General features: G+C 32.3%; 1 protein-coding gene across 1 annotated transcript; it reads left to right on the plus strand.

Moving 5' to 3' along the window:
- The first annotated feature begins 3478 nt into the window (after positions 1–3478).
- LOC108324250 (phospholipase D zeta 1) lies at positions 3479–13323 on the plus strand. Its single transcript, XM_017557144.2, has 20 exons — positions 3479–3814; positions 4668–4769; positions 5161–5276; positions 5423–5564; positions 5902–6069; positions 7043–7216; positions 7315–7557; positions 7629–7745; positions 7879–8018; positions 8112–8261; positions 8506–8662; positions 8745–9194; positions 10027–10137; positions 10552–10698; positions 10782–10979; positions 11174–11275; positions 11350–11481; positions 12011–12076; positions 12358–12419; positions 12522–13323. The coding sequence occupies exons 1-20, from the start codon at positions 3626–3628 to the stop codon at positions 12769–12771; spliced, it is 3216 nt and encodes a 1071-aa protein (XP_017412633.1). The 5' UTR covers positions 3479–3625; the 3' UTR covers positions 12772–13323.
- Positions 13324–25940: the final 12617 nt, after the last annotated feature.

Below are 25940 nucleotides of genomic sequence, written 5' to 3' on the forward strand. Positions count from 1 at the left end.
ATTGAAATACCTACATGAAGTCTTACCACGAGGTTCATAAAATCATGGCAATCATCGATATCATATCATCATATTCATCAACCATAAACATACACATAAACAGATTCACAAACCATAAATATCCATTTATTCAAATCAATTAAGTATAGTAAATTTATAAACTAACCCAAATAAAGAATCTAAAGCAAAGAAAACATATAAGAACTTAGAAACAAAGCGCTCAATAATTTTTTTTAGGATAATCAATTATCTCACTTGATAATCAATTATTCAATAGAGTTTTTAAGAAAAGATAAAAGTTTGACTAAAATAATCGATTATCAGGTCAAATAATTGATTATTTATGTTAGTTTTTGACAGAAACTTGATTTTTTGATTTGGTTGCACCCTAAGACCCATCTAAATGACCAAAATGGTATCCTTGACACTATAAATGATTTAAGAACATGTTTATATCCAAAATTGAATATCATTTTACTTATTTGGTCAAAATTAAGATGCACCAAATCAAAATCACACTTCAAAACTCAAGATATAAGATTTTACAAGTTACTATTCATATTTTGGTGCACAATGTGGCTAGACAAGTCTTAAAATACCTAATGACAGGCTACAAACACCAAACTTACTTCTACATTAAATCCTTTTAGAATTTCACCTATCAAGATTCTCTTTTAAACTAATTTCATAGCTTTTTGCGTATGTAAATATATGACAATAGATTAAACGCACCACAAACCATATTTCGGTAAACTAAATGACTACATAAGTTTTAAATGGTTCAAGAACAAACCACAAACATCCAATTTCTCCCCAAAACAACTCCTCTAGAATTTTACCTATCTAAACCCCCATTTTTTTAAAACGAAACCAACTATAACTCTATCATTCTATCACATTACAATTCAACATCACCTACCACTCATTATGATATCGGTTTCATTAATTCAAGCAACCTAAAACCAATGCATTCAACATGCAATCAATGTGGATCCTTTCAATATCAAACAACACCCATTCAATAGAATTCGCATAAGCACTTCACATACTAAATTTATCTATTTCAAATCAAACCAATCATGCATCACAATATATTAAATCATTGGCAACATAAAAAATAAGTAGTTAACTTCATTTACCTTACAGAGAACCCAATTGTTTTATACGAACGACTTCACTCACTAAAGGAACTCTATGTGCACCTATAACTCACAAAAACATGATCAAGGTGTACCGTTAGAACCAGTGATCCGTAAAAGTCTTATAAAAGACGAGTGTGCCGACATGAAATGAATGACTTTTTATAAAGAAATATTCTTAAAGTTAGACTATGCATTATCAAAGAAAGATGATTTTGGCAGCATAAGACTATGTGTAATTGTTTCTTGTCTTCTCTTTTTTATGTCGTCTTCTATTTATAAAAAAAAATTCAAAAAAGATTTGTTAGTTTTATAGTCTTTTGTAAAATGTTAGATGCTATTGTGTTTTTGCATAGAAAATAATATTGATGTATAAATTCGTTAGACAATAAACTTTCGTATATCTTAACATGTTTATGAATTAAGACATAACTTTAAATAAAACACTTTATTCTTTATACAATTTACATAAATAATAATTGACTACACAACAACAAAAAATTACTCGTATTAATACAGTTACCTATATTCAATGTAATCTCTAATCAAATTAAATTATTATAGTGTAATTCCAGAAAAATTAATGCATATCATAATTAAACTATATTACACTTTAAAATATTACCAACATTCTTTATAATCGATAAAGAATATACATTTAAATTAAAAAATATGAATAAGCTATTTACCTTCACATCTTCGTGTCAATTCGAGAACAAAACCCCAAACAAAAAGATGACTTTTGGAGTAAGAAAACTTGAAAAAAATAGAAATCGACAAACCTAATTATACTTCTGTAAAGTAAAAGAAAAGAAAGTAGAAAGTTGTCAACTGAAATATAAGATTATAGAAAAAAGAAACTCAAACAAAAGTAAAAAAGAAAAAAAAAAGTTATGCATTATAACACAACTTCTTCATTTTGAATACTTATTTTTAAGCACGACCTGTTGCAAGTTGGTAAAAATATATCCAATTTAGCAATTTTTATATAAAATTGCACCATTTTTTCTTAAACCATATATATCATTTTACGAGTCTTTCCAAGAAAAATTTAATATTGAGGAAACTTACACACAATTCACACTAGAAATTGGCATCAATTTTTATTCAAAACATTAAAATAGTAGATTTATGGCTCAAAAGTTAACATAAATTTTTATTCACAACATTAAAATAATAAATTTATAAATCTTTCATATTATAAAGTGTGAAACTTTCATATTTTTATATAATATTTAACTTAAACTTAAAAATTTTCAACAATATCCAATATTCAGTACAGAATGTGAAAGACACAAAAAGAGAGTGAGATGATGTAATCATGACTTTGACACATAATATGATTGATCCACCTAATATCAATATTTTGTCCAATTATCTTAACCACCCTGCCACTGCCTGCTATTGGTTCTTTCTATTCAACTTCCGTCACCTACTTTCTTCTTCCAGATACCAAACAATCAAATAATTTTTTTTCTTCATTTTAATTTTCGGGCTAGATTACTGCAAACTACTAGAGGGGAAAGGAAAATATTTTTTTAATAATTTTTTTTCACAATTTTTTTACTTGTGATGATTTCATTTCAAATATATATATTAATAAAATAAGATTAATAAGATAATGCCATATCGTGAAAAAGTTGTTAATATATTATATGATGCGAGTGGAAAACACAAACCAAAATATCATATGATTTTCAAATCTATTTTCGTCCTATGAATAACTGGGCGCCGCAATTTATAAATAAGCTTCAATCCTATGTTTGGATTTTGACTTGGCTCCTTTATTGTAGAATATAGAATCAATTAGATGCTGTTGATCCCTAATATTAGCTTCAATTTGTTATTATTAAACAATACCAATCATAAGCCATTTTGGCATATACTCACTCACAAGCATCAAAACTTGGATATTCCCTTCCAAACTCAAGAATATACCAATTTTCTTCACTTCTCCATTATTGGACAAAAAGTTAAATAATACTAACTCTTTCAGGGGCCTAATCAGAAACATACAAAGTTTTGGCCTTTCATTTTTAAACTTTATGTTTTATAGTATGCAAAAAATTCCCAAATTTCTGTTAGAGCTTTGTTCTTTTTTCAGTTGCAACATCAGATTTTGTTGCTACTCCGTCTTATATGGTTTCCGTTGCTTTTCTTACTCCATCAAACTCAAGGGTGTTATAAATACTTACTGTGGAAAAAAAGAAAAATATTTCTCTGTAAATTAATTCAACTTTGTAAAATAAATTTATTTAATTTTCTTTTCTATCTGAAGATTCAGCCATTTAAACAAACCTATCTCTTACTTTCCAAAATTTAATATAGGAAGAGATATTCCTTAGTTACCCATACGGAAAGTGAAGAAATGGCAAACCTCTGACATAAAGTATAAAACCCGCAACACCGTTGTCTTTTCTTCATTAAACAAAGTACGGTGTTTTGAACTCAACCTGGGAATTAGCTGCTGTCTCCCACATTTTCCCATGTCGTTTGAGCCGCTGATTCCACCGTCGGAAGCATTGTCAACTTCTTATTCCTTCAGGCGATGCGGCGAAACGGTGTGGATTTTCGATGAGTTGCCGAAGGCCACCGTCGTTTCCGTGTCGAGGCCAGACACCGGAGACATTAGCTCAATACTCCTTTCTTATACCATTCAGTTGCAGTACAAACAGGCACAGACTCACATACTCATTTGCTTTTTTCTAGTTTTCATCTCACTTTTTATGTACAAAAGATTTTGACTTGTCGATTTCTTTTCACGGTTTTTAAGCTTGTGGTCCAAGTTATTGGCCACCATGGCACTTGTGATCTCATGAATATTATTATTCTTTCAGCTGTCCAATGTTATTTGGCGAATTTGAGTGGGACAGACGAATGAACATCTCTGGTTTTGTTTTGTTTTTCCAAATGATCTTCAATTGGGTGGTTTCTGTTTCTATTGCCACTTGCTGAATCCAGTTGGATGGATGCATCCGTTTTATTTACTTTAGTTGTACTCTGCTACAATTGGAAGATGTTAAGATTTCTGAAGAGAACTGTAATAACAAATTATTATTTGTTCATTATTTTTCTTATTCAAATATGAGTTTTCTAGGCAACTTTTAAGGAGGTTATTACAGATGTTAGTAAATTTAATGTATATATATATATATGGTGATTTGTGGTTGAAAGGCATTGTAAAATATTTTTATATAGTGTTATTCATTCTTTTAAGTATTTTGCACAATTCATTTAGTGGTAAAATATTATTTATTTATGTTTACCACCTAGTACTCGGTCTGGATTTTAACATGTATAGCTGTCAATCAGCGTGTCTTTACGTGTATACCTTCTAATCAATTTCAGTTATTCATAAATAATATGAATGCCAGTTATTTACACTTTACACCTGAATCATTTATATCTCTTTGGGACGTAGACTCTAAGCTTTTTATGTATTGAATTATGATGTGAAGTGTAGTTCCAAATTCCAATCCAACATCCAAACTATAATGTCTGGGTAACTGTTACATTTGTATTTTGCAGTTTAATTGGCGTCTAGTGAAGAAGGCGTCACAACTTCTTTATTTACAGTTCTGTCTGCGAAAACGTGCAATAATTGAAGATTTCCATGACAGGCAAGAACAGGTTTGCTCTTTAATTTTGCAGGGTTGTTTCTTTCATTTAATCTTTAGTACCTCCTTAATCTAACACATTCACATTTACGTTCCAATACCTGATTCTTATATGTTATTCATTTGCTATTAAGTGAGAATACATATTGCCAATAGTTTAGTTTTTGCTCCACCCTCAAGTCTACTTATTGACATAATTAAAGTCATTGCATTTGAAATATTGTTCTCTTTAGTCTTCAGTAGCTTTGTCATTGTTGGACGGAGCTATATCAAACATCAAAGAAGACAATATTTTAGATGTTGTGATTCTAATTATACTAATGAACTTGAACTTGAGGTGTTTCCTTCATTATATTTGATATATATGATTCAGCCTAATTTCTATCTTAATACAACTCGTGAAGTTGAAAGAATGGCTCCAAAACTTGGGAATAGCAGATCAAACGGTAATAGAGCATGAAGATGAAGAACCTGATGATGGAGCTGTGCCTTTACTTCATGAAGACAGTGTTAAAAACAGGTATTTTAATTTGCTAAATGCTAACCAATACCCTGAAGGTAATGGTTTAAGTAATTCAAAATAGAATTGTTATTGGGATCATAAAAGTGTGTTTCTCTACTATTTTCAATGCGCTCCCGTACTCATTAATTTAGTCTTTTGTAAAGATATGTTCCATCCGTTGCTGCTCTACCAATAATTCGTCCATCACTAGGAGGGCAGCAGTCAATTGCAGATAGAGCCAAAGTCGCAATGCAGGGTTATTTGAACCATTTTTTAGAAAACTTGGATATTGTGAATTCTCAAGAGGTAACAAATGAAGCTTCGAAGTTGACATTTTATGGATTTATTTAGATAATGCTTAGCAGACAATCTGATAAATGTAGGCGATGTTGCTAATTGATAGCATTACGTTTTATGTATGTATTTATGTATAAATTGGTTTACATGATGAAACTGTTTTTTGTTATCTTCTCTTGTCTAGTTCAAGACCTGTGCCTACTTTGAGAGAATTTATGAACCATAAATCTGTTTTTCCTTCAGTTTCTTCTAAACTTCTATGTATAACTAGGGAACTTTTACCATCCCCTAATGTGACTTCTCCAGAGCTAAATTATCTTTTGTAACATATGGTTTTGGATTATAGGTCTGCAGGTTTTTGGAAGTCTCCAAGCTATCCTTTATACAGGAGTATGGTCCAAAACTGAAAGAGGGATATGTAATGGTGAAGCATTTGTCAAATATTTCACAGGAGTTGGACGTATCATGTTTCCCGTGTAATTGGTTTCGTTGCTGTAATAACAGCTGGAAGAAGGTTTGGTTATGAAGTTTATTTTTGGTGATAATAGCTAGTTTAGTTTTTATGGTTGCATACTATCGAGAAGTAAGATGCAGGTACAGTTGTGGACTGAAATAATCTAACATGTGGATTTAGTACTTCCTCTTATGTTTTAGCACTAACTACAAAACTTTTCAGTGATCTCTGGATATAAATTTTTCAAGCCTTCATCTCTTGAGTACTTGTCTTCTTGTTTTCAATCGTCTTTGGATATAACATTACATTTTTCTGAGAAACGTAGTCAATTCCAACCTCTATGAATATCTGCTTCCACATCTTTTGCTTTATTAATTTTTATGGCTGAATGCTCCAATGCTAGTCAGGCATATCATTTTCCATACCAGAAACATAAATGATGTAACTTGGGTTGGTAGTTTCCGCTTTTAGGATTTTGATTTGATTTTTGCTAGAGGATTTCATCCTGGTAGTTGGGGTTTTCATCCTTTTGTTTGTGGATTCTATGTTATTAGGACTGTAGATCTTTAGTGTACATGTTTGAAGCTGTTTGATTAATTTAGGCTATTGAGTATTTCTTATACAGAGAGTATCTGATTTCTTAGTCAACCTTAGAGGAGTATTTTAGGTTTATCATAAATGTATCCTTCCAAAAGTGTACTCCTGGATTTTTCTGCATCAATAATGTCTGTAATGGGGACAAAAGTGATGGGTGTGGTCAAAAGAAAAATTGAATTTTTCTGTCATTATATTATGCTTATACATTTAAATGTCCAAGATTTTTTTATTCTTTGGGGTGTTCTGTGACCTATCAAATTCATATTAATGGATTGTAATTTTACATGTTTAAACACAATCTTAAATTAGGGACAAATTTAAAATATATCATACCTTCCATATGTTGAAATGCCTCTTTATGGTTATATCTGGTCTCTTACAACTTTTTTTCTTTTTCATTTAATCCTAATTGTAATCTAGAAATTGTTGTCTGCAGGTATGGGCTGTTTTGAAACCTGGGTTTTTGGTCCTCTTGGATGATCCCTTCAGCAACAAACCACTCGATATAATTATTTTTGATATCCTCCCTTCCTCTGATGGAGCTGGAGGGACCAAAGCATATTTGGCTGATCCTATAAAAGGACGCAATCCTTTGCGTTATTCATTCAAGGTAGTAAAAATTGTCTCTTAGGGAGTCTTTTTGACCTTCAAGATTAGAAATGCTTTTGCTCCCAAAATTTATTAGAAATTGTTTGGAATTATTAATAGGTTACTAGTGGAAATAGGAGCATATTGTTGAGAACTACCAGTACTCCTAAAGTAAAAGCTTGGGTTGCTGCAATAAATGAATCTAGTCTGAGACCACTTGAAGGTTGGTGTTGCCCTCATCGCTTTGGTTCCTTTGCTCCCATAAGAGGCTTGACTGAAGATGGGAGCCAAGCCCAATGGTTTGTTGATGGACATGCTGCATTTGAAGCTATTGCTACTTCAATTCAAGATGCAAAGTCAGAGGTACATATATATAAGTTGTTTTGGCTTCCTAATTCAATTTTTAATTACAAGAGAATGAAAAATGGCTGCAGATCTTCATCACGGGCTGGTGGCTATGCCCAGAGCTATATCTGAGGCGACCTTTTGATAGTTTTTCTACCTCTCGGTTAGATTCCTTACTAGAAGAAAAGGCTAAGCAAGGGGTTCAGGTACACACACATTCAATTCTCGTCAATATAGTCCATTTTGTTTGCATTTGTCAAAGTCTGGAGGTTGAATTCTTTACAAGATTGAATTATGTAACAAATAGAATTATGCTTATGCCATTAAATGATTCTGCAGATCTACGTGCTTCTCTACAAGGAGGTTTCTTTAGCTTTGAAAATCAACAGCTCATACAGTATGAGAAGACTGCTAAAAATTCATGAGAATGTGAAGGTATTGCGCTATCCAGATCATTTCGCTGCTCGTGTGTATTTATGGTATGTACTATTATTTAATAAAGGAAGTTTGAATATCATCTTAGGTGGACCTTTTTGGGGTATATATAATGACTAATTTTGGTTTTGTTATAGGTCGCACCATGAAAAACTTGTAATTATTGATTACAAGATTTGCTATATTGGAGGATTAGATTTATGCTTTGGTCGGTATGACACACCTGAACATAAAGTGGGTGACTGCCCTTCTGTAATATGGCCTGGAAAGGACTACTACAACCCAAGGTATTTCTTTTCCAATTTTGATTATTCAAAAAAACGTGGAGAATTTCTTGAAGCAGTGTTTAAATATGTTACTAGAAGAAAAAGTCCAAGTTCCTTAACACTCTAGGGTCCGTTGTAATGCTTTTAGACATGTTTGAGCCTTCGCTGTTGCTGTTGAGTGATGGCATCAAAGACTTGGTTGGTGCTATACTAAGTTTATAGTATTATTGTTATATGATTTTCTGTAATTTTTGTACGTTGATAGGGAATCTGAGCCAAATTCATGGGAAGACACCATGAGAGATGAATTGAATCGCAAGAAATATCCCCGTATGCCGTGGCATGATGTCCATTGTGCTCTTTGGGGACCTCCCTGTCGTGACATTGCTCGACATTTTGTCCAACGTTGGAACCATGCTAAGGTATACAAAATTATGTTATTTCTTAAATATTTTCTTTTTATTATTGTATCCGCCCTATCTTACATGGCGAATCTTATCATAGAGAACCAAAGCTCCAAATGAACATGAAATTCCTCTACTCATGCCTCACCATCACATGGTCCTTCCTCATTACATGGGAAGAAGCAGAGAGATAGACATTGAAGAAAAGAAAGATGAAGACAAAAGGAAAGAAACTGTCCGGCAAAATTCATTTTCTTCAGAGTCTCCAGTGCAAGATATACCACTACTTTTACCGCAAGAAGCTGATGGAATTGTTACTTCAAATGGAGATCATACAAATTTTAGTGAAATTTCTCCATTGATGGAAGACGAAACTCTACTTTCAGACAATCAGACGAAAGGTTGTGAAGATGAAGTTGTTCCTTTACACTTGGGAGCACAATCTTTTGTCGATGTTCTAGATGATTGGTGGGAAGCACCAGAAGGCACCAATGATGACACAACTTTGGAGTATGGACAAGTTGGTCCACGCATCACCTGTCATTGCCAGGTTAGTCATGATGCTTGAATAATTAGCTTCTCTTTCGTAGAACAATTAGTTTCTCTTTGATAGGTTTCTTGGTAAGAAATCTATCTAAACTCTTCACTGACACACCACACAAGAAGAAAAGATAGTAAAACTGAGTAATTCGGTTATTATTCCTCCAAACTATACACTCAAAGCCTCCAAGGGAGCCAAGTTCCCCTCCACAGGATAAATGCGTCCTGTCTATACAAAGAAAGAATTTAAAAACTAAACTATTACAACTTACAAGAGTGTCCCAGCTCTTTATAAGAGCTTCCTTTTCCCGCCACTAACTGTTATTACAGTTATTCTAACCTCCTCATTCCCTCTTTTCTTTCTCTCATAGACTCTCCATATCCTATCACTCTTTATTAGAACAATCTACTAGGACTGTTAAAGTACGAATCTAGTAGTTATTAGTAGCAAATTATACCAATATATGATCATAACTATCACATGCGGTAAATTCTCTTTACAAGGAAAAAAAGTTTACACCGGTGTGAAGCATAATTATTTTATGGATGATATGCCACATGCAATCGCGAGTATAAAAATTTTATAAAAAAATCGTACGATTAATACTAGGGTATAAACTTTGCAAAATTTTGCTCCTACAATAATTCTGGGAAGAATTCAGACGGTGTTTCTGTTTGGATTTGCGATATGATTATATTTACATGTACTGAAAATTGGTCATATTAACAGAATCTACCATTAGATATTGGTTCTTAGTTTGGGAACTATCAATTTATGTCAATATAAATTTACATAATGATTTATCTGCCACAATCTTGGATGATGGATATGAAATCCACAGGTAATCAGAAGTGTCAGCCAGTGGTCTGCTGGAACAGGTCAGCCCGAAGAAAGCATTCACACGGCATATTGTTCCCTTATTGAAAAAGCAAAACATTTTATCTACATTGAGGTAAGTTAATTTTGAGGAACTCCTATTTTTGTACACTTTTCCTTTGAGTATCTTAAGATATTTGGCCTTTGGGGTTATTATGTGTTAAATACATTAGTATTTCAGGTATTAATTTTCCAGTTTTTATACTGGGTTGGTTGATAATTTTCAAATAAGATCAAGATCCAAAGTCATGATATAAATAAATTCTTGATCTCCAAGTCATTTAAAAAAATAGTATTTGGGTATTATTTTAACGAACTGCACTTCAAGAATGCAAATCCTTCATACAAAAAATACCTTATGGCAATACTAGGTCTGTGATAAGTATTAAGTTCTGCTTTATTGGTTTCTTACAGTGTACGTATATCATAGTGGTTTCTTACAGTGTACCCATTTCCCCCTTTTTGTCTTTCTCATTTTGTTTCCATTCAGAACCAATTTTTCATATCAGGTCTATCAGGGGATGACACAATACAGAACCGTATTTTGGAAGCTTTATATAGGCGTATCTTGCAAGCTCACAAAGAACAGAAAGATTTTAGAGTTATAGTAGTGATTCCCCTCTTACCTGGCTTCCAGGTAAATTCACTTGCCATTTTTTTATAAAAGAAATCCGCCTTTGGTGTAGTCTTTAATCGTTTTCCGTTGTGAACTATTAACAGGGTGGTCTAGATGATGGTGGTGCTGCTACTGTGAGAGCCTTAACACATTGGCAGTATAGAACGATTTCTAGAGAAAAGCACTCGATACTATACAGTCTTGAAACTATACTTGGTCCTAAGAGTCGTGATTATATTTCTTTCTATGGTTTACGATCTCATGGTAGACTCTATGAAAATGGTCCTGTGGCTACAAGTCAGGTATAATATATATTGAGACATCTTTTGATTTTACCAAAAGTTTACAATTGTCTCATCAAGCATTTTTCTTTGGGCCCTGGAGAGTTCTTTAAAAGTTTGGATGTCTTAGATGTAGTACACAACTTTTAGCTTTTATAATAATGATTTAACAGCACATATTTTTCTTGTTTAATGAATATTTCCCATATCTGCAGGTGTATGTGCACAGTAAATTGATGATAATTGATGATCGTGTATCTTTTATTGGATCATCTAATATAAATGACCGCAGTTTGCTTGGTTTAAGAGACTCTGAGGTGCAATTGATATCTGCTTTTTGTCTTTTTAATCAGCTGTTTCTTATCTAATTGTAATAATTTTCATCAACCAGATTGGAGTGCTTATAGAAGATAAAGAATATGTTGAGTCTTTGATGAATGGAAAGCCATGGAAGGCTGGAAAATTTTCCTATAGCCTCCGCTGCTCCTTATGGTCTGAGCACCTTGGTCTTCATAGCGGAGAGGTTAGTAAAAATGATAAAATTTGGGTTTTTATGCTATATCTCAGCAACACAGACTCTGCCAGGCACTGTCTGCCATTGATTAACGGGAAGAATAAACAAGTTTGGAACAATATGGCACCTTGTTTTTTATTTTATTTTTTATTGTTGGTTTGATGAACAAAATTATAAACGTGCTCGGTGCAATGACTAAAATGTTGCATCTCGTACACTTGTGTAAAACTATGAGATGATGAAGTTGCATTAGCAGCTTCATTATTAGTCATAGAGGGAAAAGCCATTGCATTGGCTCACACAACCATGTGCTACACACTTGTAGTTGACTCCATTAAAATAATTGGCAAATAGCTCAGTTTATTTACTTCTTGCTTTTCTTACTGTTTATCTAGTTTTCTCAACTATAATTTCCATGAGCAACCATACTGACTATGTAACCATCATTTTCCTGTTTGTCTGTTACGACAATAGATATGTTCGTCTGTTTGCATTACTTGATGAGGCCCTCTTAACAATATTCTCTTTCTCGTAACAGATCAGTAAAATCAGTGATCCGGTGGTAGATACAACCTACAAGGACTTGTGGTCAGCAACTGCAAAGGTTAGATTTTGTCTGACTGGTTTGTGTTTTTCCTCTTTTCGACAGTGATTCAAGACTTTAACGGGAGCATTATTTATCAACAACATCGTAACCAGTCAAGATGTTAAAAATTTGATTTCCTTTAAGCCCCTATATTTTAATAACTGAGCTCATTTTTCAACTTGACAAACAATATTCTTCAACAAACATGATACAGTCACATGTTGACTTTGTTTTTGGATGAACACACGTTATTTGAGTTTCTTCTCCAATAGTAATGTAAACTCCTACACTTGTGACAGGAAAATGCTAGTATATACCATGAGGTCTTTGCTTGCATTCCCAACGATGAAATACACTCAAGGTATGTGGATTTTCCCCGTTTCTTCTAGGGTCTGTGATTATCCCCTTTTTGCTATTGTTTTATCCTTTCTTATTAAGTAATAAACTTTACAATAATATGCAGAGCTGCACTTCGGCAAAGCATGGTTCAGTTGAAAGAAAAACTTGGTCATACCACCATAGATATGGGAATAGCCCCTGATAAGTTGGTCTGTCATGAGAATGGAGAAATCAAAACAATAGACCCGATAGATAGGTTGAAGTCTGTGAAGGGACACCTTGTTTCCTTTCCTTTGGAGTTCATGCGTGAGGAAGATCTAAGACCAGCTGTTATGGAGAGTGAGTTTTATGTTGCTCCTCAAGTCTATCATTGAGAATGGTAGTTTGGAGACTCAAAAAGGGGAGATTTCATGTAAAGAGAGAACTACCAATTGCTTTGAGGGTGCTGCTTGGAAGGAAATGTGGAAGTTAGGCTTGGAGTGAAAGGAATTTGTTGGGAATACAAACGAGTCTAATTCTTACTTTAATAGAGATGAGATGACAAAGTTAAGCATCGTTCCTTGAGGTTCAAAATGATGTCAATTCTTTAAGTAGATTGGACTCGTGATTGATTGATATTGTATCTTCAGTGTTAATCCTTCATCTAAAGACTCATCAGAGCTAAAGATTGAACCCAATGGAAAAGAAAACTGAAAGAGAAAGGATACAATGTTGTTTTCAAATCACCAGAAGAATTGCTGGCAATATGCCGTGCAACATTCATATGTGCAGTACTAATTCTTTTTTTTTTCTTTTACGGGATACATCCTTCGTTCATTGTGAAGGAAATTGTATATATATTCTTCTTCAATTGTCCTGGGATTTTTTTTTAATGTAAGATGATTCTTTTCTTAAGGTTATTAATAAGTATTGCAATTGCTTGTTTATTTTGGATTATTCTCAATAAAATAATTGTGTTGTTAGAAAAAAGAAAAAAAAAATGAAAAAACTTAGCACAAGAATCTAAGATGGAAATTCACATTGTAAGGAGGTATAAGTACGATTGAGGAACCCTCTCATTAGGTTTTTTATAATGTAACATGTTGCTAAGTCATAGAGAAAATTTCAGAGAAGGAAAAAATACTTTAATATTATTGTCCCTTTTCTATTACAGTGTGTTATATATGCACTTGGTCCCTGTCTTGCAGTACTAATAATGTGCAAATAACAATAAAAGAAAATATAATAATAATTTCAATCATTCCTTCTTAATCGAATTTTCCTTTTTACTGGTTGTTGGACATACCACATAGTTCTTTAGGTAATGTGACTGTTGTGTGGCTCTTTTGGTTCTCTCCTCTAACAGTTTCTCAACTGCTAGTGCTGGAGTAGCAACCGTGTTTTTTAGACAGAATTGTATCCCATAATTTATTAAATTTTACACATTTTAAAAATATACAATTATTAAAAGATTTGAAAAAAATTAAAAAATTTATTTCATTTTACAAAATGCAATTGAAAAACAAGTATATGATATTTGTTAGTTGAAACTAATTTTAAACTTTTTTCTATTAACAACTTTAAAACGGCTATTAATAAAATTAAATATAAAATATAAATATAAATAAACTTAATTTTATTAAAAATATTTTAAAAAAATATCAATTTTAATAAAAATATTTATATAAAAAACAAATTTTGTTTCAATTTAGAAAGAAATGAAATTGATTAACTTTAAAAAAAAGTTTATGACTGAATCGAGACAAAAGTAAAAAACAATGATGAAACTAAGATAATGATACCTGATGTAATAGTGTTATTATCAGTATTACTTTGTATTATCATTATCGTGATACGACGTTAACTTTGACACGTGAAATTTACCAAAAATAAACAATAATACAAGAATTTATAGAAAACATAGCGTAACACATGCACCTCTTTAAGAATGTTGATATAATATTAATAAAATGAACTTGATTGCATCACAGTTTTTAAAATAAAACCTAAATTGAGATACAGAAAGAAAGAGAAGTACTTTGATATTTTCTTACAAAAATGGACGAATGACGTAATGTAATCTATAACAGAAATATTAAAAGAAAAGAAAATAAATATCCTTGAAAAAGAGTTTGATATTCGAAAGAAAAAAGTAGATGAATATTCTAACCTTTATCAAAGGTTTAATATTACCGTCAAATAATCACAATAAAAAAATGTGATGGAAAAATGTTTTATTCTTTACATCTTAAACTGATTATAATATTTGAAAGGTTTAATCATTCACTAAGTCTCTATTTTCGCATGGAATCTCAATTTCGTCCTTTTCTTTCTGAAAATATCAATTGGGTCCCAATTTTATGAAAATTGCAACAAATGGATCCTTTCCGTTAAATAGTGTCAAACGGCATTACGGTGTGTTTGATGTGACACGCTGTTGTGGACGTGTTATCTGACATGGTTGATTCAAGCAGGAACAGTGGGCACGTGGAATCTCAAAATGAAACGCGACTAGATCAAGAGCACAAGATTTCCCACACCAGAATTTTGACACTCAAAAAGTAAACTGGGAAACAAGAATGGAACTTCTCAAATTAGGGATTCTTCTCAGTACTTAGACCACATACCAACAAATTCTCCGTGTTACACATTCGAAAACACTCCGTAAACTGTTCCTCAGTCAACCACGAGCAGTCCCTTAACCGAATCTCCGTGGGAGTTCCACGCACAAGAAGCTCCAGAAAGTGACCGTTAATTCTCCTCGAGTCACTGAGCAACTGACTAAGCCGGTGCCTCAGCGCATCAGGCACACTCTCGAGCGATGCAATCGCGTCAACATTCTTCACAAGAATCTTAAAGCACATATCTTGCAACGAAGGAACCGATAAAATGCCCAAATCCCCTTTCTTCGCATTGGGAACCCACTTAATAGATTCACACAAGTTCGTCTGCGAACTTGTTTGAGCGTTCTGAACATTCATCCCTCGGTCTCTGATGATTTTCATAGCCGTGGAGAAAGGACCGGGCACGTCGAAACCGGTTGAGTCTCTATTGCGCTTCCGGCTCCGGGTGGAAACCCCAACTCCGGAATCATCTGCTACAACATTGACATTGACGGCTGAGTTTTCCGTTGTTGTAGTTTCTGGCGTGGTGACATTGACATCAACCGCCACTGCAACATGATCAGTTTCATCGTTTGCGTCATTGCCTTGTTCCTCTGCGTCGTCTGTCATCGCTCTCTTGAGAACCCTCTTTCCCGATCTTAAGTTAAGAAATGTCTGGCGGTTGGAGGCGGCGGAAACCCTAGCGGCAGGGGAGGCGTCGAAGAGAGAGGCGAGACGGAGGCTACGGCGGGGGAAAGGGGGAGAGGTAGAAACGGATGAAGGTTCGTGGGTTTTTGCCGGCGTGAGTGGGTGGATGGCGTCGGCTTTAGAGGGGTTCGGTCTGCACGAAACCTCAATTCCCAATTTCGTTTAAAACAATTCTTTTCTTTTTACTTATAAAATATTCAATTTCCACGTGCCCCACTGCTCTTGCTTGAATCAACCACGTCAGATAACACGTCCACAACAGCGTGCCACGTCAAACACACCGTAACGCCGTTTGACACTATTTAACGGAAATGATCCATTTGTTGCAATTTTCATAAAATTGGGACCCAATTGATATTTTCAGAAAGAAAGAGACGAAATTAAGATTTCATGCGAAAATAGGGACTTAGTGAATGATTAAACCTATTTGAAAAGCATGTGAAGATAGATTAATAATGAGAAATAAATAAGTAATTATGAAGAAGGTTGACACTTAATGTGTTTGACCATCTATTGAGTAGACCTTTTTAAACGTTACGCATGGTAATGAGGAAGTTGAAGAATGATTAAAGAATTTACATGTTTCACATTTTACACGAGAGACTTTAGCACACCAATCATTAAATGAAGCTAATTTCAATTTCTCCACTAACAGATATCCTACCAATCTTCAGAATAACTATGTCCTATCAATATCTATCCTTCCTTCTTGCTACCAAACTTGCCCACATCTGTCTCCTGTTTCAACACACCCATCACCACAACATGTGAATGCACAATGTCTTCCTGTTCTTCTTTCTGGAAGTTGCACTCACAAAAGTTAGTGCAAAGTTTCAGGTCATCCATCTCAATCATTATTATCATGGAAATACCATACTTTATATTCATTCATACACCACAAAATCTTATTCATAAAAGATAATAATAACACATCAACAATCAAAAGTAATACAGTACGTAAGAATTTACAAGGAGAAACAATAACAGAAGATGAGACTAATAATCAAAACATATACTTTTAAAGCTTAATATATTTTCTTTTTGTTCAGACGATATTTAATTATTTATTAACATTTTATAACCACATCATAATATTAACACTTAATACCAATAATTCTTTTAGATGAATTTGTTTTTTGTAAGATGAAAGTAATTTTCTGCCGTGATTAATCTCCACTATATCGTGACAGTGTTTAGAAGACGTTTGTGTTACTTCATGATTTTATTGGTTGCATTCGTATCTCTAACTTCTAATATTTTGTTAACTTGAATGGATTCAAATGGATTTGGGAGAGAGTGATCGAATGAATTTGAGAGGATTTGAAAATAAATTTTTTTATTGTTTATTTGAGTGAATTTGAAGGTAAGTGAGAGTGAATTTGGAAGTAAATTTTTTAATCTGTCATATCAATCAAATCCTTCACTAGTTTTCACAAACGTTGTTTCCAAATTCACTCTTACTTACCTCCAAAATCACTCAAATAAACAACAACAAAATTTATCTTCAAATCCACTCAATCACCTTATCTCAAATCCATTCAAATGAACAAAAAATAAATTTTCCTTTCACATATATCCACAAATCAACATCAATTCAAAAGTCTTTTCTTCCTTTAGAAGGTGAATTGTGAGGAATTAATAAATCTTAGACCTAGCTCTGGAAAGTCTAGTCACATGATCTTCTAAGTAAAACAAAAATGTTATTTTACTAATATATATATATATATATTAAATTGATGACATTAAAAAAAAATATTTGCAAAACGGCCATGTGCAAGGATCTTTCACTCATGAATTGATTGATATCTTTTTATACGCGTTAGTTGAATATTGACGTACCCTGTACTAAGTTCCTGTGCCTACAAACAAAATCATTATAAATAAATATTTATATTTATTAACTAATATTTAAATTCAAAGAAAACATTAAACATCTCGCAGAGAGTGTGTTCGTGTACACTAATGGAGTCAACATGTGTGCAAACTTTTATGTTTACCAAAGCTTCAATTTTTCTTCGTTTATACATTTATTAAGACTGGAAAATTGTATGTTACATTATCTTCTTCCATTCGTTCCAACTTTTTATGAAATGTTCAAGCTTCCATAAAACACATAAGAATTTAGGATGTTCAATTTGATGTCGTGTAGGAGAATCATAATTTTTCTTATTGTGATATTTAAGTATAATTTATTTATCTTTGTAATGTTTCGAAAACTTGTTAATATTAATAAATTTTGTTTAAAATTTCACTAATTTTCTAAAATGTAATGGTGGAATTAACCAAAAGATTAAAAATAAAATAAATTTATAATATATAAATGGATGCAAATTTTATATATTAATTTTATAAAAATAAATTAACTTAAAATTCATTTTTTAAAATAATATTATAAGTTTGAGATAATGTTAGAATTAATTATCATATTTAAGATATTATTTATTTTGGAACTTGAAGTTTCAATCAATTTTATCTATAAAATATGTATAAAAGAATTGAAGAGAAAAATATATTTAAATTAATATTAACTTTAATAAATATAAAACTAATGTACCAAAACAAACCCTAAACAAAGATTGGGAGAGTTTCCTTCCTACGTATAACACTCATGTTTGGGAAATTAATAGTCACTATTATACACTGTTTATAATTTATCTAGTTATCTTTTAATCTGTATTTATTATTTTTATTATAATCATTTAAAACATGCACAATATAAACATTAAATTTAAGTTTAATTTAAATTTATCTTGTCTTTAATTTTACATTAATATATATAAATATTTAATGTAAAATTAAATGTTAATAAATAATCACATAATGAATAGAAATATGTGTTCTATTATGATATACTTCATGATGTATCATTTAGAAACTGAGATTAAACATAACTTAAATATATTTTTCTTTTTTATCTCCAATATATTTTCAAAATTACGCACCGCTTCCAGAAACTCCGCACCAGCAATAGTCGGTAACGTATAGCCCATGCACCGCCCCACACATGATTGTTCACTGCCACGTGTCCCGTCTCTGTCCGTGCCTTTATTGCTTATTTATGACCCTCGTCATCACGTCCTCTGCATCATTCCCGCAAGATTGTGGACCGCAGTTTTAGGACTGTTTTTGCATTATAAAATAATAATGATAATTTTATAATATTTTAATATTATTTACTTATTATTACGTGATTAGTTTAAAATTATTTTATAATTAATAATTATTATTATTATTATAAATATTAATATAAATCAATAATAATTATTATTATTATTAAAATATTATTATTTTTATAAAAATTGACAACAGAATAAATTCAGTTTTCTAACAACACACTTTTACCTTGATACAGATGTAAAGATGAAATAATAATAAAAATTTAATATTTAATATTTTTCTAAAAAAAAAGTAATTAAGAACAATATTAAATAAATGTAAAAAATTTAAGTGTATCAAAAGATTTTTTTTCTTAATATTCATTTTAAGGACTGTGATAATAATAAAATATACAAAAAAAAAATCAAATTTTACACCTTATTTATTTATTTTTAATTTTGAAAAATTATTATGACAAGCTGTCCAATTTAAAAGAGATAAAAGAGAAAAGAGTTTGCAGTAGTTAAGAAAAATGTAAATTTACAAATCATTTAGTAGTTTTTCTTCTTAATATTTGGATATGATTTTTCAGATTTCTTTTTTATTTAGTTTCTATTCTATTTAAAAGAGTCAATATAATTTTTTCATTTGAATTAGTACTTACACAATATAAAAGTTGATAACCTGTAAGTGATTCTATGTTTATCTACGAAAATAACTGTGAACATACAATGAGTAAAAGATTACAAGAGCTCAGAAATACTGACAAATTGTTACCTTTTAAAGAGTATCAACATTACTTTAACAGAAAAAACTATATTAATTCTTTCTAAACAAAATAAAAATTAATTTAAAAGTAAAAGAGATTTAACAAATCACATAAAATAAACTCATCAAATATTAAGAAAAAAAATGTATTAATTCAAGCATGTCCAAAACTTACAAAACCTATATATAGAACGTGTGAAGCTCGTGGAACATAATTAATGCATGCTACCGACAGGGAGGCCATGACCCATATGAATGAATGACCATACATACATTTCCATGGACCAGGGCCCACCAAAATACGAGTTAAGTCTTAGCTTTGCTTTCTGTTGATATATTCATCAATCATGCTTGGTGAGATACTAAACATGGGAACATCATCAATAACAACCTCCCAATAAAATAAGGTATGGTAAGATTTTTGGAAGGTAGGTTGGAAAAATTTAGTATTAATAAGTTACGAGTCTGGAAGCGGAATGACGAATACTTTCTATATGAGTATTATTTGAATTTGATTTGTCTTAGGTAGGAAGAATATTTAATTTTTTAAATTGAATATGCCATGGAGATAGAAACACACATATTTTTATTTTTATCTTCATATACTTATTTCTATCCTTATTTTTATTTTTTATTAAATTATTAAAATATATAATTTATTAAATAACTTATATATATATATATATATATATATATATATATATATTTGTCTTTTTGTCTTTAGTTTTGTAATTTTTGTTTCTTCTATTGTATATCTTTTTCTTTTTCTTGTTTTTTTTATATAAACAAGATTTTTAAGATATTTTTCTTTTATTAGAATCTTAATTATACTTCTTTTTGTGTCTATGTTTAAATGAATGTTCTCAATTTTATTAAGTTAAATAATTCATAGGTAATGTGTTTGATTATTTCTATCATTTTTAATATTTTTATTTATTATTCTTTTTACATGTAAATGTTTTACTCTAAATTTTAAATTTTTAATTGCATAAGCCTTTAATTGACTAAGTAACGTGAAAAAGAACTTATTATATTCTTTATTGTCTTTTATTCTTAGTTTTTTTTTCATTCAAATAATTTTGCACAATGTAAATAATTTTGATTATTTTTCAACAATTTGACGATTTGATATTTAACAAGTCTTTTATATCTTTAATATTTTCATTTTTATCATACTATTAATTATATTTTTTTTTCTTTGTACAATTTCATTAGATGGTATATCAAATCATTTCTACACACCCATTTGATAATTTTTAATTTTTTTTAATATTTTTGTTTATTATCAGATCAGGTAAAATATTAGTTGGATGAATTTTTATATAATTCCATGTATTATAATTCATTCTCATAATAACAATTTTACTTCACACGTGAATAAATATGTTTCATTTATAACAATTTATTGCCCTAAATATCTATGTTTAAATTTGAATTGTTATTTGTTATAAGTTTATAATATGGATTTTTTTATTGAAATTAAAATGTATAAAATAACATTAATTTCAACACTTAGGTATCAAGTTGATATATAAAATTTTAAAAAGAAATATTTTGATATATACATTGTTGTAATTAAGCTTAATTATTAATTTGCTATCATTTTAGAGAGTCACAAAATTGTTTTATTAAAAAAAATTAAATTAATTCAAAATTTCTAATATAAAATTAAATTGAATATACGACATTGTCATGAGATACTGATATTACACTTAACATGACACATAATTATTGTCACATGATACTACAAATATCACGAGGCATGACATGACTTGAATCTGACACGTGACAATTTAAATAACAAATAATAAAATTAAAAAAAATTTGAAAATAAAATACTACACGTTGACATCATTTTTTAGAGAGTGGGTGTAGTAATTATTTTGAGGTTGAATATAAATTAAATTGCACCTTTTATTTTGTTATGTTAAAATAACAAAGAGAATATAATTTTATTTTATATCCATATTTTAAAGTGAAATATTTTTTAGTGTGATGGTCAAGTAGTGCATTTTTGATAGCGTCCTCCTCGAGCTAGGTTGGGCCAAAGCACGAAGATGAAGCTATGGAGGTGGAATTTGTGCGGAAGCGATGGATATGGTGGTGGGCTCACAATTTTGGTGAGTATTTGTGGTAGGATGGAGGTGTTTGATGGATCTCCGGAGAGGTTAGGCCAACTCTAGAGAAGGGTGGTTAGAGGGACCTCATGGGATGCTCTAGCCTTGACTTGAGACAAGATATGTTTACACACATTTTGGCATAATAACATTCAAATTCATCAAGTGATTTTACAAGGAAGGAGACCCTTCTATTTATAGAGAAAGGTGTCTCCTAAGTAGACAAGAAACCCTAAAAACTATCCACTCTTAAAGAGACATGTGGCAATCCTCTTTTACAAAGTTTCTCCACTCTTAGAGTGCCATGTGGCAATCCACTTTTGTAAAGTCTTCTCCACTCATGTCGTAATCCACTTTTGCAAAGTTCCTCCACTCTTAAAGTGCCATGTGACAATCCACTTTTGCAAGAGCTTTCCACTCTTAGAGTGACATGTGGCAATCCACTTTAGGAAGAGTTTCTCCACTTGGAAAGTGACACATGGCCACTTCCTTTTTAAGAAGTGTCTTCACTAAGAGCTTGCCATGTGGCCATCATGTCCCATGGTGGGACACACTCTTTAAAAATAAGATTACAAACCATACAATACTTAGCCCTTAATACAAGGCCTAAAATTAAATACTATACTATTTGACCCTTAATACAAGGTCTAAAATACACACAATTTTACCATGGCTAGGGCATATGCCATCATACCCTCCCTCTTAAAAAGGATTTGTCCTCAAATCTTTAAGTTTCTTCAAAAACCCTCTTCTTCATATTGATCAACTTATGTATCAACAAAACCCTCCGGGGTCAAATAACTTTCTGCAAAAAACAAGAGATAAAGTAAGTGTTATTAGAATAATCAACCCAATTATGTATTTTCCCTTTAAGTCCCGGCTTATCTTGTGTTGAATGCATATGCATTTGGAGTGACTTCCTTTTTTACCACCAAGTCTCATTTGGTCTTGTCTTTCCAATCTACTAAAGGAAGATGGAAAGAATACCCCTTTTGAATCTTCACACAAGCTTGTGGCCCTTAACATGAAGGCTCTTTTGTTGGGACACTCATTGGACATGTGTGTATTGCTTTGACACTCTGAACATTTGATTTTGTATATGTTAATGTCATCTCTTTCCTTTTCTCTCTTATTTTTCATTTGTACTTGGTCTATTTCAACTTGAGATGGTGTGTGATGGCATATGCCCTAGCCATGGTTAAGCATACTTAAGAAGAGTTGGATTCATCTATGAAAGGTGGGTCCGAGCTCTAATCATCATGAGCCATCAACATGTTCTTAGTAAAATTGTGTGTATTTTAGACCTTGTATTAAGGGTCAAATAGTATAGTATTTAATTTTAGGCCTTGTATTAAGGGCTAAGTATTGTATGGTTTGTAATCTTATTTTTAAAGAGTGTGTCCCACCATGGGACATGATGGCCACATGGCAAGCTCTTAAGTGAAAAGTTTTTCTTAAGAAGGAAGTGGCCATGTGTCATTTTCTAAGTGGAGAAACTCTTACTAAAGTGGATTGCCATATGTCACTCTAAGAGTGGAGAAACTTTGCAAAAGTGGATTGTCACATGGCACTTTAAGAGTGGAGGAACTTTGCAAAAGTGGATTGCCACATGCTACTTCAAGAGTGGAGAAGACTTTACAAAAGTGGATTGCCACATGGCACTCTAAGAGTGGAGAAACTTTGTAAGAGTGGATTGCCACATGTCTCTTTAAGAGTGGATAGTTTTTAGGGTTTCTTGTCTACTTTGGAGACACCTTTCTCTATAAATAGAAGGGTCTCCTTCCTTGTAAAATCACTTGATGAATTTGAATGTTATTATGCCAAAATGTGTGCAAACATATCTTGTCTCAAGTCAAGGCTAGAGCATCCCATGAGGTCCCTCTAACCACCCTTCTCTAGAGTTGGCCCAACCTCTCCGGAGATCCATCAAACACCTCCATCCTACCACAAATACTCACCAAAATTGTGAGCCCACCACCATATCCATCGCTTCCGCACAAATTCCACCTCCATAGCTTCATCTTCGTGCTTTGGCCCAACCTAGCTCGAGGAGGACGCTATCAGTGTGAGAGGATGAAGTACAAAATTTCTATCTTTATGGTTGAAGGTTATCTCATTGGTACGACCATGATGTATGGTTTCCTTTTCAAAAAGCCAAGGCCTTCCTAACAAGATGTGACAAACTTCCATAGGTACTATGTCACATAGCACACTATCTTCATAATTCCCTATGGAAAACTTAACCTTCACTTGTTGATTAACTATCATGTCTTCACCATCATTAAGCCATTGAAGTTTGTAAGGTTGGGGGTGAGGCAATATAGTTAAGGCTAACTTTTCAACCAACCTAGTGCTACAACAATTGCAACATGAGCCACTATCCACAATAAGAGAACACGTGTTTTCTAAAACTTGACATCTTGTATGAAAGATGTTCTCTCTTTGGGTTTGGACTTGGGGACTAGGTTGATTCTTCAAAACTCTTCTCATCATGAGGAGATCTCCCTCGCATGGGTAGGAATCTTCTCCTTCACTCTCATCCTTACTTGTGTCTTTCTCCTCCTCCTCTTCACTACTATATGAGTCAACATCCCTCAAGATTATGGTCCTTTTAGTGGGGCATTGTGATGCCATATGACCTCTACCTTGACATTTAAAACATTTAATTTCACTAGTACGAGTGTGTAATGATGTTCCCTCCCTTGATCTATCTTTTTCTTTCTCCTTCCATAGATTCCTAGAGGGTTCCTCTTCCATCACTTGCTTACCTTCCCTCCTATGGTCTTTCTTAACACTAGAGTTAAAGTGGTTAATTTTCAAACCTTTTCTCAAATGTTGTTGCTCAACTTTTATGCAAATTTGTACCAAATCATTGAGATCTTGATAGGGCAACAATTCCACTCTATCTCTAATATCAAGATTAAGACCACTTAGAAATCTAGAAATTGTGGTTCCTTCTTCTTCCCTAATTCCCGCCCTCATCATGTAGAGTTCCATCTTTTGCCTATACTCTTCCACACTCATGGTTCTTTGTTGGAGCCTTTGGAGTTTATCCATAAGCTCTCTATGGTAGTAGGAAGGTATGTGTCTTCTTCTTAGAGCACTCTTCAAGTCATTCCAATATTGGACTTGAGGGGAATTGGAGAGTCTTCTTTCTCTCACTAGGGCAGTCCACCAATACATGGCATTCCCTTGAAAGCTTAGGGTGGCTAGGGATACTTTCCTTTCCTCTATTATTTGATGACACTCAAAAAGTTGTTCTACTTTCATTTCCCAATCTAGGTATGCCCCAACATCTTCTTTCCCATGGAAATGAGGAAGGTCTATCCTAATCTCTCTTGGTGGTTGTTCACTCTCCCTTCTATACCTTCTAGGTGGAGGATGTTGGTAGAATTGTGCAGCAGTCCTACTATCTTGTTCAGGGTATGTGTTTTCTGTGGGAATTTTTGAACTTCTCCTTGAGTGACTCCTACTTCTACTTTTCTTTATCTCTTCTTGGACCTTTTCTTGTTTTTGGGCTAGAACTCTAAGTTCTTCTTCTAAGGTTTCAAGATATTGTTCTCTTTCAACTCTCTCTTTTTCTTTCAAAATGGATTCTTGCTTTTGCCAAAGTTTTAGTGATTTTAGTTCCTTGGCCATTTGTTCTAAATTTGGTTGGGCCTCTTCACTATAATCACTATCAATTTGGTAAGAAGGTTCCTTAGACATTCTTAAAAAAATTCAAAATATGTAATGCACACACAAACTTGTATTTCAAAAGTAAATTCCTTTAGAGATTTAAGGAGGCAAAATAATCTCAAGTTCACTTCCAGGAAAGAGAGGAGAATCACTAAGGATCACTTAAAATCCAAGCCTTTCCTAGCCAAAGTTTACCTCAAGTTCTCTTGCACCAAACTTCTCAAATGGAATTAGGTTTGATACACAAGTAGACACACAATAAATTATAAGCAGATAAAGACAACAATTAAACTAGACTATGCGGCCTAATGGTAAAGTTAGAAGGCACTTTGGAACCTTCAAACTTTAACCAACTAAAAACGTTTTCAATATGGTTTACAAGTCTTTGTTAGGATATGGGATTGAGTATCACAGACTACCCCAAGATACCTAACAAGGTTATGAGTTACAAATCCAAAAGCAATACAATTTTACAACTCAAAAATGCGTAATACAAATAAATAATGTGTGTTCCTCTCTAAAGTGTTTCACTCCTTTTCTTCTTGTCTCTTCCTCAAGGTTTCAAGGTCCATAGAGGTCTCCGATCACCCAATA

Source organism: Vigna angularis, chromosome 3, assembly GCF_016808095.1.
Source record: "Vigna angularis cultivar LongXiaoDou No.4 chromosome 3, ASM1680809v1, whole genome shotgun sequence".
In the NCBI taxonomy this organism is placed as follows: domain Eukaryota; kingdom Viridiplantae; phylum Streptophyta; class Magnoliopsida; order Fabales; family Fabaceae; genus Vigna; species Vigna angularis.